Source organism: Cynoglossus semilaevis, chromosome Z, assembly GCF_000523025.1.
Source record: "Cynoglossus semilaevis isolate Cse_v1.0 chromosome Z, Cse_v1.0, whole genome shotgun sequence".
NCBI classification, from domain to species: domain Eukaryota; kingdom Metazoa; phylum Chordata; class Actinopteri; order Pleuronectiformes; family Cynoglossidae; genus Cynoglossus; species Cynoglossus semilaevis.
Window position 1 is genome coordinate 13,871,904 of NC_024328.1, and position 17,239 is coordinate 13,889,142.

Here is a 17,239-nt window from a genome sequence, read left to right on the forward strand (position 1 = left end):
GGGGTATTGGTGCCGGGGGGAGAGGGGGAAGCAGGACAGAAGTTTGGCCACACGTGTCACTGGGGCAGCGAACAACCTGTTGGACCGAGGGGCAGAAACACGACGAACAAGAGGAGGTTGTTGTGCGTGTTCTAACTACCTTCAACGCTCATTTACCTCCAATAAAATAATGTGAGCGTTGGGCACCACCGACACCACCCTCCCCATATAGGCTGCTATTTACTTAAAGTTGGTAAGAAAGTAGGTTGGTGTTATGTAACAGCCCGAGCACCATATACAGCAAAGGGGAGGTGTGTCTGCCCCTATAGACGGAGACAGAGACGGGTTTTAATACGAGGCAGCTGACGGTAGAACCCGTACTAGTAGTGTGTTCTGCCAGGTACACACAGATACACAGTCTCTGTGCAGAACCAAACAGAACTGCACTGTGTACGATTGATCTGTAACACTTTATCTTTGACTATAAAGTGAAATGGAATTTAGGTGAATATTACCAAATACTAGCGCCTCCGAAAACCTGGAATGACGAACTGCATTCCACAAAGAGACCCTTTGTGGAATACAGGTACTATCACAGGTTCTCCGTTGTAAACAAGATGAAAATGTTATGGGTTTTGAAGCCGTAAATTGTAGCTATGCCAGTAAATTATGTTTGATGGATTATCTAACAACTTCACAGATTAAGGTTGCCAGGTAAGATCCTAGAACATAACAGGAAGTTCTCTACCGGGTTTTGGAATCTCTGAAAAGTCTTTCCTAACATTTTTAACGTTAGTGAACGCCTAAACTTTCCTTACAATTTCTAGTTTGTTTGTTAGTTTACGAAGGCATGTAGAGTGATGAACAAACGGACAACGAAAATCATGTGGCACATAAAATACGATAGTACGCCTAATTTGATTTTTAGCCCGCACCTATGAAGTCCTACATTGTTGGGAACAGGCGTAATACCTGTGACGTTTAGTGAACTTGCGTGGGCCTCAAAATGGATATGTCAAGTTATCGTTTCGAGGCCACGATTAGATTCTGCACGCCTTAGCGTTAAGATCGGCATCTAATCTTAGGACCTGAATTTTTAAACTAACGCTCTGCTCAATTGATCTTAAATGGATTGTTCATACTTATACTAAGGGTAGTTTAAAAAACAAAATTGCGACACAGTTGATTCTGGATGTACCACGCCTGCCCAGATACTATAAGACCTCTTGGTAGACTAGAGGCTCAAGTCTTAGATACTTCAAGTGTTGACGGCGGTTGGCTAGCAGGATTCTGCCTTTCCAAGCCTCGTTTAAAACCACTGTAGCCAGCCTTCAATGGTGTTGGTGTTGATGTGGGCCTATGTATTTCAGATATATTTGAGATAAATTTGGGTAATTTATGACCCTTATCTAGATTATAATGGTTATTATCTCCTGTCAGTTGTCTGTTGGTTTTTGTCTGTGACCTCAGTTCTCAGTGAAATGAACTGGTCCGTCTGACTGTACCTGTAAACCTGTGTCTGTTGGTTTATTGCGATCCACTTTACATCTGCATCCTTGTCACTGGTCGTTGATTGTTGTTTTGTTTATTTTATTTGCATTCATGAACCCTGAAAAAAATCAATTGGCTGCATGTGTTTTTTTTTGTAAAACAAAAAAATATCTCCTGGCCTGAGACTGAAGCTGATTGGCACATTTTTCCAAAAAAAAAAAAAAAAATACAATGTTGAAGATTTAACTTGAAGGTGAATGATCTGGCTTGATGTTAACCATTGAACTTTAGAACTCTAGAACAGAATTAAACAAAAAAAAAAAAGAAAGAGAGATGTGAGATGAAATGTGGATATAAAAGACAAAAATATGTATTAAGATAAAATAAGGCCTGGCATGTATTTATGAAACATAGAAACAAATATATTTAATACACGTTTTGATGGAATTAGATAATGACTCGTCAGTCAAATCTCTCACGGTGTTCATTGATCACGTACGGTGAAAATGAACCAGGACTTGATTTAACTCACAGCGTCTGTCTGTCGCTGCCAGATCCGACGTGCAGTTGCCGTTGCGAAGGACTGTGGGTTTGTTGTATCGGTCTCATTGTTAGAGCAGCAATTGTGTCATGTTGCACAGGTAACAGGTGAGAACAGGTGAAGCAGTGATTCAGTGGCTCTTTGTGAATGTGTGTGTGTGCCCTCAGAGCAGCGCTCATTGTGTCCGCGCAGGTTTTTTTTTTTTTTTTTTGGCTGCTCTTTTCTCTGCTTCTTTTTATCATGGAAATATTCAAGGTTGTGTGTATGTGTGTGTGCCTGAGTGTGTGTGTGTATGTGTGTGTGTGTGTGTGTGTGGGCGCTCCAGCCAAGGTGAGGTCAGCTTGCAGCTAAAAGCTAATAGCCGTGAATGGCTTGTAGAGCTGTTGACTCAGTGACTCCACAGTCAATAGAAAGACAAGAAAAACCTGAACGACTCCTGAGTAGCGGCGTCAACACTTCTCTGATTTGCCGCCAGTAAATTGTAGGACATGCGGGCTCCAGGAATCCTTCTAAAAAACAGTTGTTAGCGGTTGTTGTTGAAGGAAATACCCACAAGGAATTATTTCTAATGGTGGAAAAAAAAAGTGTGTACACGAGCAGTAGCAGCGTGTTCTACATATGGTGCATGGTTGTTCTCAGTGTTTTGCCGCTTCCTCCCACACGTACAGGATTATATAAAAATTCCTTTCTTGTGCCCTCGTTTACACGGCGACGATACAATGCGGCGACTGTAGCCTCCGGATACGCGGCGTTTAGGTGGAGGCGGCGCAAACAAAAGCCGCAGAATACAACTCCAGTACCTGTAGTACATATGCCGGGCCTGTATGTGGCACTGTGTCAACCACGCTGTAACATAATAACGATGGATAAATTTGAACCGGACATTCCGAAAACGGAATGAGAACCCACGGCGTGTGCGTACGCATAAACCTTGCAAACAAACTTAAAAAATGAAAAACGTAAAGGCAGATATAGCTTACTGTAGCGCAGTGTTTCCCAACCTTAACATTGCACATATGTAACATCGGCACACCACCGAACAAAAATCACACAAAAAGTATATAGGATGAAATATAGTAATATTCCCGTTTAAATTTACTAAAAAATGCTAAACTCCCGTTTAGCAGAAGACAACGCTGATATACTGGCAGGAATTGAAGAAAGACACAAATATCTTTTCTTAGTTTTTATAACCATCTACTGCCACTTAGTGGAAGAGGATAAATATTAGTTATCGGGCATTGGATAATTTTCCGCCGCACACCTAATGATCTCCCGTAGCACACCAATTAGCCAAATTAGCTTCTCCAGGTTTCCGCCATTGCTGTGATTGTATGGCACCGATCGGAGTTACTGGTGTAAAGGTTACGGAGAGAGGTAATCTCTACGGAGAGACTCGTAATCGTCTCTTAATATTTTTTTTCCACCAAATTGCGAAAATGACAACATTTGACGTGTTTGGCCTCCTTTTCGGATGTGGTCAAATTGTTGGTTAAATTAGGTTTCCTGGTCTGTCTGTGTGTGTGTGTGTGTGTGTGTGTGTGTGTGTCAAACCATAAGAGACTGTAATCTACGGCTCTTGATTTACATTGCGAGGTCGACTTTTTCAACTTTTACGGCGAAAATCTCCCCACATTGGGCAAACACTGGGCTCTCGCCGTATAATTTGAGTCTTGTTAAACTTCAGATCAGCCTCAGCTCTCAGCATCAAGACTCCACGTTTCCTTTTTTTTTTTTTTAATTTTTGTAATTTGACTCCATGGGCCAGGTTGTAATTTACTGTAATTCAGGCCAAAGCAGAATAATAATTGATACAGCTCAGAGTTGGGAAGAAATTAGTCCCGTTATGAATGTGATGTGATGATTTCGTGATTGAAACTGAACTGAGAAAAACCCCTGTAGTCATAATACATGCCAGTGGGGGGCGCTACTGCTCATTCTGACATTTTTTCAATTGTTGCTGCTGATCTAGGATCTGCGATTTGTACCTTTTGTGTTTCATGGTATTTTCTAATATAAATCAAAAAATGGATTGTTAGCATCATAGCTAAGTTTGCTAATCAAGTTTCTCTCCGCCTCTCTTTCAGATGGTGGGTAAAATAGGCGGAGAAACCATTTCCCACCTCAACAGCTCATCAGGAAGTGTTGACGCCTCACTGTATTACCCTGGACAGAAACGACCAGGAGAGGACGGAGGTGAGGACGAGACACGCGAGAGGGACAAAACAGTTACCGTTGTTTGCACTGCGTCATGAGATTACGTGATCGAAAACCATATGCAGTTTAGGGGTTCCCAACCCCAGGTTCCTGGACCCTTTCTGGTCCATGGATCATTCAGTATCAGGCCACATCGATTTTAAAAGGAAATCCAGTCATTTTCATTTACGTCCTTCCTTTCAAAATAATACGTCTTTCAGATTTCACCATGCCTTAACGAGGTCGGGGACCCACTCTTTGTCCATCTTCCACCACCCAATCGGAAAACTGTTGAGCCTGAAGATTGAATTAACTTTTTAGTTAGCATCTTTACCATTGCTAACGACTGGTCTACAGGAGGCGTTAGTAGACACAAAACTCCCCCCCAAAAAATCTATCGCTGATCACAAAAGGTCACATGATCCCTGTGTCCAGCTGTGAACACGAATATCGATTTGAAAAACAGCAGTCGATTGCAGATTGTTTTCAAATCGGCGTTTTTTTTTTTTTTTTAAATACACGTCAGTTTTGTACACAGCTTATTCATTCCTGTCCGTCTGTCTCCGTTTGCAGGTAATCAGCTAGCAGCCATGGGCCATCAAAGGTAAACGCAGCTAACATGCTAACCTGTCCATAGCTGTAGTAGTTGAGGTTGAATGTGCTTTGTGTGGAGAGAGAGAGAGAGAGAGAGAGAGAGAGAGAGAGAGAGAGAGAGCTCTCCCCCGTGGTGTAGTCCAGATGAGTGTTATAGATCTGTTACCTACATGAACATAATCATTTATTGACACATTAAGATTGCTACATTTTTCTCTGTGTGTTTCTGTCTGTGTGTGTGTGCTGCAGCAGGGTAATCACAGAGGATTACAAGGTTCCCGACAGAATGGTGGGCTTCAGTAAGTACACGACCCCTTTTGACCTTTCGCCGTGTCCTGTGTGCCGACGACTTCTCCACCCGCATGGCCATTAAATGTAACGAGAGCTAAAGTGATAGCGGTAACAGTGTGTGTGACAAGTAAATACAAATATAAAACTATATATTTATATATATATTTTCTATTTTGGCATATATATACATATATTTAAAAAATATATGTATGTGTCTATATATTTATGTGTTTTGACATATTTGCATATCTCAAAGTCGAAATTTGACCTTATTTTAATGTTAAATTTTATCGCAATATCTGAAACGTTTCTCTACATGTCCCCGACACATCAGAACATTTTCAGTATTCACAGATCTAGTATTAGTACCAGTATCCAGCCCGGTACTTATGCAGTACCTGAAACCATGTGCCGTTGCAGTGACCTGATACTCAGTCATAGAATTTCATTACATAATACTGTCCTCCGGTTAGGAGGCAGTATTGGTGTCAGTACACAGTACTACAGTAGTATTGGCCATGTTTTTTTGGTTTGTAAAAAGTGATGATTCCTGAAAAATCGTAACTAAATGTGTAACATTAACATCTTTGTTTCCGCTACAGTCATCGGTAGAGGAGGAGAACAGATCACCAGGATCCAGTTGGAGTCCGGCTGCAAGATTCAAATCGCTTCTGGTGAGACCCGAGTACAGCGTCTGTAGCCGCTAGGCTTCTCCGTTAGCTTAGTGAAAGGCGTTTCACGGACAGAGAGTGAAACATGCGGAAGTACCTGAACGCCTCGGGAGAGTTCAGACAGGTTTGACCACTGGGAAAGAAAAAAAAAGTTTGCGGAGACAACTCTTGGTGAAACTGTCGACCAAATATCTAAGTCACAAGGCTAACTGCCATTCAGTGGTATTTAGCTGCAGTAGACGACGTTAGCGTTTGGCTAAAATTCTGTAAAGCTCCAGGTGGTCAGTTTGAAGAAATCTGTAAACGTAACGTTTCTCTCCTTTCTGTCTCTCCGCCCCACGCCCGCGAAGACAGCGGAGGTCTCATGGAGCGGCCATGTTCTCTGACCGGAACGCCAGAAAGCATTGAGTGAGTGTCGCCTCCCGCGTCACGCCATCACCTCCACCTCCACCTGCAACTCCACCCCCTGAAACTTTTTTGATTGTGCCCACAGGCAGGCCAAGCGGCTCCTGATCCAGATCGTGGACCGCTGCAGAAATGGCCCGGGTTTCCATGGCGACGGCGAGGCCGCTGTGCAGGAGATGCTGATCCCGGCCAGTAAGGTCGGACTTGTGATTGGCAGAGGAGGGGACACCATCAAACAGCTGCAGGTGGGACTTCGGACCACCACGCTCGTCGATATATAAATATTTATATGTCTTTAATGTGATTTTTATTTTATTTATTTTGTTTTTTTTTTCCAGGAGAGAGCAGGCGTCAAGATGATGATGATACAGGACGGTCCGATGCCGACCGGAGCGGACAAACCTCTACGCATCTCTGGAGACCCCTACAAAGTTCAGGTGGAGATCAGACGTTTTCTATTGGACCACAGATTTTTTTTTGTTTTGTTTTTTTTCACGACCCCCAAAAAATATTTTGTGACCCACCTGAGGGTCCCGACCCAGTCTTTTGGAAACAATGATTTAAAAGTATTGCGATGTAACCGAGGTGACTTTGTCTCCCCCCTCAGGCTGCGAGGGAGTTGGTTCTGGAGGTGATCCGGGAGAAGGATGGAGATTTCCGGTCAGGACGTAATGACTTCAGCGCCCGACTGGGAGGAACGAGCCTGGATGTATGACACACATACACTCTCTCACACTCACACACTCTTGTGCAGACAACAGTTAAACGTGATTGGCCTCTGTCCGTCATGTCCATGCCAGGTTCCAGTTCCAAGGTTTGCCGTGGGCATCGTGATTGGCCGAAACGGAGAGATGATCAAGAAGATCCAGAACGACGCGGGGGTTCGGATCCAGTTCAAAGCAGGTCGGTCTGGACCGGAGTTCGCGGCCGATCGGCTCCGTAGCTCAAAGCAGGACTGAGCTGTTGTTAAGAAGAGCAGTTCAATGAAACGCTGTGTCAATCAGATCTGTTCACACTGAACCAGATCAGTCTGGGTCTGTTGACACAAGAATGAGTCAGTGACAAGATCTGTGTTTATCTAGTTATAATCCACCTTAAAAACCTTTATCCTCAGATTAGTTAAAATGTGACGAAGATCAGTTAGAGACAGACAGAGAGACAGACAGACAGAGAGAGAGAGAGAGAGACAGAGAGAGAGAGAGAGAGAGAGACAGAGAGAGAGAGAGAGAGAGACAGACAGACAGACGGGGTAGACAGATAGACAGACAGGTAGACAGACAGACAGAAAGGTAGATAGATGGGGTAGACAGATAGATAGACAGACAGGTAGATAGATGGGGTAGATAGGTAGACAGATAAATAGATAGACAGACAGATAGACAGACAGGTAGACAGACAGACAGAAAGGTAGATAGATGGGGTAGACAGATAGATAGACAGACAGGTAGATAGATAGACAGACAGGTAGATAGATAGACAGACATAGAAAGACAGTTAGATAGACAGGCAGACGGATAGATAAAACATAACGACAAAAAAAGTTCAATTTCACTTTTTCGTTTTGTCTACTGCTCTTAAAGATGATGGCATCAGTCCAGAGCGCGTTGCCATGGTGATGGGACAGCCTGACCGCTGCCAGCATGCCGTCCACCTCATTAATGAGCTTGTGCAGACTGCACAGGTAACGCACGCACGCGCACACACACACACAGACATTCGTTGTTTTTTTTTTACTCGAACTAACCCCGGCTGTATTACAGACTACTCTTAACCCCAGAACCCCCACCAACAACCACAACCCTGACCTCTGACCCCTGACCCTCACTGGTCATGTATAATTTATTTAAACGTACTAAAAGTGTTTTTTCTTTTTTTTTCTAGGAGCGTGATGGCTTTGGATCTGCCCTGCGGGGTAGCAGGGTCAGAGGTCGCAACGACTGGACCATGGGCTCCCCAGGACCCCTACAGGAAGTCACCTACACTATACCTGCAGACAAGTGTGGCCTGGTCATCGGAAAAGGTAGGAGGAAGAGTCGTCAGGTGACGAGTGAGTCGTCTCGTGATTGGTCAGGTCATTGGTCATTATCCACCACAATAGGTTCAATTAAGAAATAAAATCCGAAAATACTCGACGTTTAAATGGCCACATTAATTTAGTTTTTGTTATATTACATTCAGCGCACATATTACTTTTTTTTTAATCTAGGCCAGTAAACAACTTCAAAGACCTTCAGAAATAACGAACAAGAGACAACCTGCACTCGCTCACCATTTAGAAACCTCTTCAAAACAATTACGAGTGTGTGTGTGTGTGCGCGAAATTGTCTTTAGAGGTCAAGAGGGTCGAGCAGCAGCTTTCCAAATAAAAGCACGGATGTGAAAAGATATGTCAAGTACCTGAGCTTTAGACCCCATATGGTGTGTGTGTGTGGGTGTGTGTGTGTGTGTGTGTGGATTAGAAAAAAATTAATGAAATGTGAATGAATTAAAATTAAATTTCACTATAAAAATAAATGTTACTATCACATTTTTTAATAAAAAAATAAATGGAAAAATTCAACAACAAACAATAATCTGCATTTTTTTTGTTGTCTTGTAATTGCAAAGTGAACAACACTCTCATGCAACTCGCAAGTTAATATTGTCACCCTTTGATCCGTCGTAAACATTGGAGCAGAGCTCCGTGGATCAGCTACAGTGTGTGTGTCACAAACGTGCTACATGCTAGCAAGTGGCTAACTAGCTGTATTTCTTAGCTCTCTTATGTCACAACTCTCTCCTGGGGGTGTAGAGTGAGGGGGGGCGCTAACATGTTAACGCTGATGACTGATGTTGTCGAGTCACTGTCTGTGTGTGTGTGTGTGTGTGTGTGTAGGAGGAGAGACCATTAAGAACATCAACCAGCAGTCCGGAGCTCACGTGGAGCTGCAGAGGAATCCTCCCCCCTCCACTGACCCCAACACCCGGGTCTTCACCATCAGGGGCACCGCCCAGCAGATGGACCTGGCCCGCCAGCTCATAGATGACAAGATCGGAGTACGACAGAGAGAATTTTACTAAATGAAAATAAGTTGGGGAAAATGGATTCAAACAACATTCAGTTATTAAAGCACTTCCTCTTTCCGCCCACAGGGGTCAGGCATCATGAGCAATGGAGGTTTTGGCTTCAGTCCCTTCACCCAGGGCCCCACCTCACACCAGAAGTAAGACACTGTACACGACTCGCTGTTGTTGTTGGTCAGAATGTTTTTAAAATGCATTCAGGTCTAAAATAATTTTAAAAAAATATATATATATATTGTTTATGATAAGGATCAGTGCCTGGTCCCATGTTTGAATCCCTCGCTAGAGGCGAGTTGTGATGAACCGAGAGGCAAATGTTGATTCATCTACTGCGTTTGTTTGTTAAAGTGTCCAAGTAATTGACTTTGTGTGTGTGTGTGTGTCTGTGCGCGTGCAGCTGTGGCAGTGGTCAGACCTTCCTGACTGGAGTTTGGGGAAACACCTACCAGACCAACTGGCAAAACCCTGGACAACAAGACCCTGGTAATGAAACACACAGACTTATTAATAATAATACTGGCATTGATGTCAATATAAATTTTATATATATATATATATATATATATATATGTGTGTGTGTGTGTATATATGCGTATATATGTGTATATGTATATATGCGTATATATGTGTATATATATGTGTGTATATGTGCATATATGTGCGTATATATGTGTATATGCATATGTGCATATCTATGTGTTTATGTATATGTGCATATATACTGTATGTGTATATGTATCTGTGCATATATATATGTATATGTCTATGTATATGTGCATATATATGTGTATATGTGCATATGTATATGTGCATATATATATGTATATGTCTATGTATATGTGCATATATATGTATATGTGCATATTTATGTATATGTGCATATACTGTATATGTGCATATATATGTATATGTGCATAAATATGTGTATGTATGTACGGTATATGTGTATGTATGTATATGTGCATATACTGTATATGTGCATATATATGTGTATATGTATATGTGCATATATCTCTATATGTGCATACATATGTATATGTATTTATATATGTATGTGTAAAGATGTATATATTTATGTGTATGTGTATAGATGTATATATGTATATATCTGTGTATATGTGTATATATATGTGTGTATATGTGCATATATATGTATATGTATTTATATATGTATGTGTAAAGATGTATATATTTATGTGTATGTGTATAGATGTATATATGTATATATCTGTGTATATGTGTATATATATATATTTGTATATGTATGTGTTTTACAACACACGGTGGTCGTGGCCCCACGTAGGTTTCCCAGAAATTTGTGATTTTAAATGGTGGGTTCACAAGCCAAAAAAAAAAGGTTGGGAACCACAGGTTTGAATACTGCACTTCATCAAGTAGGGGTATACACACACACACAGAAACACACACACACACTCAGAGTGGAAGGCACATGCAAAAACACACGCCGTTTCCATTGAGTCCAGCAGCTCTCTTTGTGTGTGTTTCTGTGTGTGTCTGTTTCTGTGTGTGTGTGTGCGTGCGTGTGTGTGTGTAGGTCACACTGTGCCTCAGACAGGACAGATGGACTACTCTAAAGCATGGGAGCAGTACTATAAGAAGCTAGGCAAGTCCTCGACAACAGCCACATCCGAGTGTGAGGAGGGACAAAGAAATGAGTTTAACGAAGAGCGGAGCTCGTTGTCTTGATGACTTTAATTAGTCGATTAGAGATGTTTTGGTTTCCCTCAACAAAAGGCGTCTGCGTCTCCACTGGGTGAATCCTGAGGGGGCAGTATTCAAACACATCAATCCCAGTATCTGCCCCCTCTGTGCCCACGGAGCAGTTCACTTTCTTCCGCTGCTCGGAGGAACGTCGCAGGTTTAATGCCCGGCTCTCCTCCTGCTCCTCCTCCTCCTCTTCCTCCTCCTACTCCTCTTCCTCCTCTTCCTCCTCCTCCTCCTCCTTCTCCTCTTCCTTCTCCTCTTTCCTCGCTCACATGCTCTGCATTAGCGCTAATAGATCTGATAGCACAGGCTAAAATAGGCAACAAGACCAGGACCCTGACCACAGTGTGGGATCAATGAGGCTCAGGCTAATCTGATCTAATCTGATCTATTGACCGACATGTCTGTGCGTGATGTCGGAATTGGGGACGGAAGCTGAGGACGCATGACTGAAAAAATAAAATAAATTGTTCGATTTTACCCACAGTTCCCACTTGGGCGAAGTCTGTGTCATTGTGCGTTTCGCTTTGGAACTGAATCTGATTTGAAAACGGTTGGTGTGAACCGATTCGCTGACCCAGCCGGTGTGTTTGGTTATCTCCGTTAACCTTTGACCTTTGTGGGGCGACTGACGTCTGCATTCGAGGCTTTAGCTTGTTTGGCAAATCATTGATTCTTGTTCCTTTTTGAGCCCCACGCCCCCCGGTGTTGGGGTACACAGGGTGACGATTCTGAACAGGAAGCGGTAAAGTTACCGAACTTTCACATTTGGGAAAAAATAGAATCTTGTCTTTATTGTTCATCATGAACAACTGAAGTTGACCTTGCAGGCCAAGTTTATTTAAACCGCGGGCCAGATTTGGGGCCCCGGGCCTGAGATTGACTCATGAGAAATAGGTGAACAGAACCTGGAGTTCCGCCAGTGACGATCTGTGACAGTTTGTGTCGCGTGTCCTCAGCTTGAGACTCCAAATGAACGCGGTAATAATTAGTCGACGCCGCAGGTTTGAGGTCGTTGACGTCCAGAGAGTTGTTGACGTCCAGAGAGTTGTTGACGTCCAGTGTCGGCCTCGTCGTCTACATCTGTGTCTGTGCTTCCTGTGTCTTGCAGGTCAGCAGAGCCAGCCTCAGAACCTGATGACAGACTACAGTAAGGCCTGGGAGGACTACTATAAGAAACAGAGTATGACACGCCCCTCACCGTAAATATAAACAACACGTAGAGACGAGATCCAGCCACACTGCCCCCAGAGGCCGCATGTGGAAAAAAAAAAAAAAAAGAAATCTCACACGTACTGTTTGTCTATATGCATTTCATGCACTGAAACTTCTCCTGGAATAACGTCGGAGTGAACCCAGTAGGGGGCGCTGCAGACAGTTTCAGAGTGAAGTGAAAGGGCAAATGCCATATTTAACACCGCTCTGATACGCACGCGGTTATTCGAACACACAGTTTTTCACAAAGAAGCTCAAGCTTAAAAAAAAAAATCACAATGCAACAATGTTTTAGTTTCAACTTAAATCCAAGAAAGTTGTTTTTACATAATTTCTTAACTTTTTTCCATGTCGATAATTCCATCATTTGGATTGTTGCTTCTGCTTAAGCAATATACTAACTAACTTAGGAATTAATTTAGATTAATTATAGTTGATTACAATCACGATTAATCGTGAACATCGCGAGCGAGTGTGATTAATCGGATTGACAATTTAAATCGTGGGACACCTGTGCTAAGCTAACTTACTTTTCACAAGGTGATACCTCCCCATATAATCCCCCCTGGTAGAAAGTCCATCGTGGAAGTAACCCAGAAGCAGAGAAAGTTGAGCTCAAGTTGTGATTGGAATTTTGTTTTGTTAGTTCCGTACCACTCGGTGGCCTCGAGCCGCGTCTTTGATCACGTTGACCTGCGCTCATCTGTGTGTCTGTGGTGTTTGTAGGTCAGTCGTCCCAGCAGAGTTCAGTGCCAGACTACACTGCAGCTTTAGCAGAATACTACAGACAGCAGCCCTACCTGTGGAACCCGGCCCAGATACAGGTAACGAGCTCAGAACCAGACCATGGTCCTGGTCCTGGTCCCGGTCCCGGTTCTGGTTCTGGTCCTGGGTTGAACTTTTTTTAAGTCTGAGAAACGGCAACAGAAGGAAACCCGCGTCGCTTTGTTACAAATGTTTAGTCTCTTGAATCTCAGCACTGATGATGTCATTTCCTGTGTCTGCAGGATCACTAGAGGCCCCTCCCTCCTGGTGAAGGCCTCGAGTGGTGGTCAACGGCAACAGAAATCGGGGTTTTGTAGCAACGCTCCGCCGCTTCCTCCTTCCTTTTGTAGAGAAAAACTAAGGATTAACTGAAAAAAAATCACGAACTCTTTTCTTTCTGTTTTTTAACCTTACAAAGTTGATATTTTGTCGGGCAGATTTTTTTGGACTAGCCTCTGGTCTCTCCATTGTAGACCTGTTTTTTCTTTTTTTTTTTTTTTTTTTTATCAAACTTGAACTTAAAGGTGTATCAGTGTGGCTTTGAACAAAAAAAAACACACACAAAATCCAGTATAATCTATATTTTGTCTAGTTTTATTTTCCAATAAGAAAACGGTGTAAGGCTTAGCAGTCTTGAGTAAGAAAAATCAAATGTATTATTATTATTTTGTTAAAGGTAATATTTTAAAGCATGCGTCAGATTGTGTGTGTTGACTCTTGTTTTTTTTTTTTTTTGCCATAGAAATATTTTAATAGCGTCAGATGGAAATGTAATGTTTTACAGTTAGGAGACGAAACTGTTTTTGTACTAAATTTGTGCTCGCTGGGCCTATTTGTTTGCATTTAATTTTTAACTGTTTAGTCGCCATCTTGGAGGTGCAATGACGTGTTTTTTTTTGTGTGTTTGGTTTTTTTCGATGATAGATCTTATTCCTGTATCACTATAGCGATCCTTTAGTTTTTATGATGTGATGATGAATAAATGAGGATTTCTGTATCGCGTTGTCTAAAAAGCCAGATCTCTCTGTGGTCAAACACTCTGTACCCCCCGCCCACGCCACCCCCTCCACCTTCTCCCCTCCCGAGTTAGCAACGAGGCGAGGGTGGTCTATTTACACAGAGAAACTATTTTTGTCGTTTTGTGATACATTTCTACCTAGCGTTCGGGACTCAGCAGTGAAGTTCTCAAATCTGTTAGCCTCGTGTTCTCCGAAATAAGCTGAAGCCGTAGTAAAACTTAGTAACAGAACACTGCGTTACCTCAACTGTACGTTCGCTGCATGAACGTGAGATGTTTCCATTGGGTGATCTTGTGTGTGTTGTGTCCGTGAAACGTTAGCATAGCGGTGAAAATGTGTTCTTGCAGATTGTTGGCTCAGCGCTTCACGTTAGCGTTAGCATCTACCAGTATTTTTTTACTAAACGTGTGTGATGAAATGTTGTGGCCATTTCTGTCTCTCCGTTGTGCGGTTAGTTTAGCTTAGCATAGCTTAGCGCAATGCCACATTTGCAAACAAACGGCAAATGCAGTGGTCTAGCAATTACAAATGAATATCGTGATTTTTTTTCGCATTGTCACGAGGCTTTTTTATTTTGAATTTTAACGCCGCCGGAATTATTTTTTTCATCTAAAACCATCAAAGACCAAAGATGCTCATTTCGCGTTCATTTGCAGAAGACAAAGGTCAAGACAAAAAAAAGTTGAATTTTAGCTCTTAATGTTACAGATAATTTGTTTGGGTTTTGTTGTTGTTGTTGATTGGGTACAAATGTACTACTGTTGCTAATGGAAGAGAATGTTAAAAAACAGCTGAATCGCGTAGCGTTAAGTCAGTCGTAACACTACGTAGAGTTTTCAAATTCTTCACAAAAAAAAAACTTTCTTTTCATCCTTTTTGTTGCTAAAGGCGTAGAAAATGAATGTATTTACAGTAAATCGTGGACGGACATCGTGACTTCTGCGTCCATGTCCCTTAAACCCGTCCTCCTGATGTTGTGACCGTTGACGCCCCGGTGGCCTTTCAGCTGAACTGCAGCTACATTTACTCCTCTCGCATTAACAGCCGTTCTCATGACTATTTGTCTGCGATCGCTTCGCCGTAGCAACATTTTGTGACGGGCGTTGGAATTTCCGCTGTGTTTTTTTTCTGCTGCGTCGTTAACCGTAGTGTTTTGGGCTCTTTATCGGACAAACAGAAGCTGTGGTTTTAACATTTGCTTAATGTAATATTGACCATTAACTGAAAACAAAAAACCGGTGCACCGCGTCTGATACGTTCGCGGACGGGACGGTCATTTTTATCCAATTTTTTTTTTCCATACTAATGAAAAGTTGCGAAACGTGTTTGATTTAATGGAGCTCACCGTAAATTTTTACCGCAGCGTTAACCGTGTGATCCGTTTGTTGTTGTTGTGCTGTGTTGTGTTGTGTTGATTTGAGTTGTGTTGTGTTGAGTTGTGTTGTGTTGAGTTGTGTTGTGTTGAGTTGAGTATCGCGCGTGTTAAGTTACACGCACATGTAAAGGTTAAAAAAAATTTAAAAATCCAGAATTTTCTTTCCGGGGGTTGTATTCTGACTTTGTTTAAACCATTTTTAAAATCCGTTTCCGGTAAGAATGTTCCGGTGATGTGCGTCGGTCTGCGTTTTTATGTGAAGTTTGCGCGATTTATTGGGCGTCGTTTTTTTTTTGACTGTTGCTGTGATTTGTAACCTGCTGTGTTTTGCCTGTCGTCCGTGGGCAGCGTCGGTCAGCTGATGTGTGTGTGTGTGTGTGTGTGTGACCACAGAGAGGTCTGCTGTTGTGGAGGGAGAAATCTGGTTCTTGTTTTTTTTTTTTTTTTTTTGAATACTAAATCCGTGGTTCTGCTTCTTGTATGTGTGACGACGATGACAATATTAATAATAATGACAATAATAATAAGTTCTCCTGTACAGGGGTCTATTTAAATCTGTTAATCCACTTCTGAATATTCAGTTTTGTTTTGGTTTGGTTTTTTATTTTTATTTTTTTCTGTTAAGATCATATGGTCTGTGTAATTGTTCCACTCTGACGGGTGCTCTCCAGTACAAGAATGTACTCCTGTTAGAAAAGAAATCTGTTAAATTCACATTTTTCGTGTCGAATGATTTGCAAAAGAGCATGTTAATATTCTCAAGACTGCTAGGCTAACTGTCCCTTTCTCTCTTCTCAGCCCCGTCTGAACGCCGCCACGTTCAAAACGTCAGTCAGATCCGACCGATCTGTCTTTTCAGCGGGTCGTTGTCGACGACGGCTAACGTGGCCGCGTTCAAACAGGGACAGGTTAAAAAATTATGAGGATTAAAATTCCTCAAAAGTTATTAAAGACGATGCTGGCCCCCGGGTGGTGTCCTGGCCAGGTTCTAAACTTGGGGGGCGCCAGTCTCATTGTGGTCGCAGGAACACCCGGTGGCCTGTTCAGTCCGGTTTAGATCCTTCTTATCCCAACCTCTCGTCCTGAAGAGGCGACCGGGAGCTTTTTGGTTGAATAGTTTCTGTTGTTTTTCTAATGAACAGATGTCCTTACTGTAACCTGCAGATTTTCTATTAGATTCTATTGACAGAGTTGTGTATGTACCCGAGCCACAAGACCGTCGATGGCCAAGGAAGAGGAAGAAGAATGATGATTTATAAGAGGGCTAATAAACAGGCTCATTCTTTCTGAACCCGCCGTGTGCTGAGTGTTTGTTTCGCTAAAAAAATAAAATAAAATTAACGTTGGACAAAGATTTGATGATAATACTTAAAGTCACGTATAAAAGATAATTCAGAATTAAGTCAGTTCAGCGTGAATGGTTAACCTGGTCCGGCAGGAACGTTAGCCACCAGTTAGCGCCTCAATGCTACTTCCTGATTCGGTGAAATCCCGGAACTGACATCAGTGGGGAAACCAGATAGTACTTTTTTTTTTAGTACTGATTGTAAAAGCAGTTCTTGGTACTTCATGTTTCTAGTACCACGGGGTCAGAACATGGATAAGTGCAGATTTCTAGGGGGAAAAAAATCAAAAAGTACAATTAAAAAAATAACCCAGTACTTCGCAAATAGTGGGGTGGGGACCCTGCGGGGCGCAGTAAGGTACCAGGGTTGGGGGCGTGAGGGGCTTCCAATGGACATACGTGTAACCACTGCTGTAATGCTTGAATGATAACAAGCCTCCGGTCACTAGGGAGCAGCAACTCATACAGTGGTTTGTACAGATAAAAATATTATCCCGGGCTGAAGTGGCGTGGAAATATTTCTCTCCCCTAGGGGGGGCATGACGATGAATGGGCATCATGAGA

At 42.5% G+C, this 17,239-nt stretch overlaps 1 protein-coding gene across 10 annotated transcripts in view; it reads left to right on the top strand.

Moving 5' to 3' along the window:
- Positions 1-13,933, top strand: part of LOC103397975 (far upstream element-binding protein 3-like) — a 15,183-nt gene extending 1,250 nt beyond the window's left edge. Inside the window, exons 3-20 of one of the 10 annotated variants that reach the window (XM_025053214.1) lie at positions 4,099-4,207; positions 4,781-4,811; positions 5,054-5,100; positions 5,695-5,766; positions 6,114-6,171; positions 6,257-6,413; positions 6,507-6,605; positions 6,776-6,877; positions 6,969-7,071; positions 7,749-7,849; positions 8,050-8,188; positions 9,044-9,204; positions 9,301-9,371; positions 9,629-9,714; positions 10,787-10,855; positions 12,068-12,158; positions 12,898-12,995; positions 13,179-13,933. In XM_025053214.1, the coding sequence (XP_024908982.1) occupies positions 4,099-4,207; positions 4,781-4,811; positions 5,054-5,100; positions 5,695-5,766; positions 6,114-6,171; positions 6,257-6,413; positions 6,507-6,605; positions 6,776-6,877; positions 6,969-7,071; positions 7,749-7,849; positions 8,050-8,188; positions 9,044-9,204; positions 9,301-9,371; positions 9,629-9,714; positions 10,787-10,855; positions 12,068-12,158; positions 12,898-12,995; positions 13,179-13,207 (1,623 nt within the window). In that variant the 3' untranslated portion in view covers positions 13,208-13,933. Of the gene's footprint in view, positions 1-4,098; positions 4,208-4,780; positions 4,812-5,050; positions 5,101-5,694; positions 5,767-6,113; positions 6,172-6,256; positions 6,414-6,506; positions 6,606-6,775; positions 6,878-6,968; positions 7,072-7,748; positions 7,850-8,049; positions 8,189-9,043; positions 9,205-9,300; positions 9,372-9,628; positions 9,715-10,786; positions 10,856-12,067; positions 12,159-12,897; positions 12,996-13,178 lie in introns of all 10 variants that reach the window. The other 9 variants (XM_025053213.1, XM_025053216.1, XM_025053215.1 and 6 more) reach the window with 9 other exon arrangements.
- Positions 13,934-17,239: the final 3,306 nt, after the last annotated feature.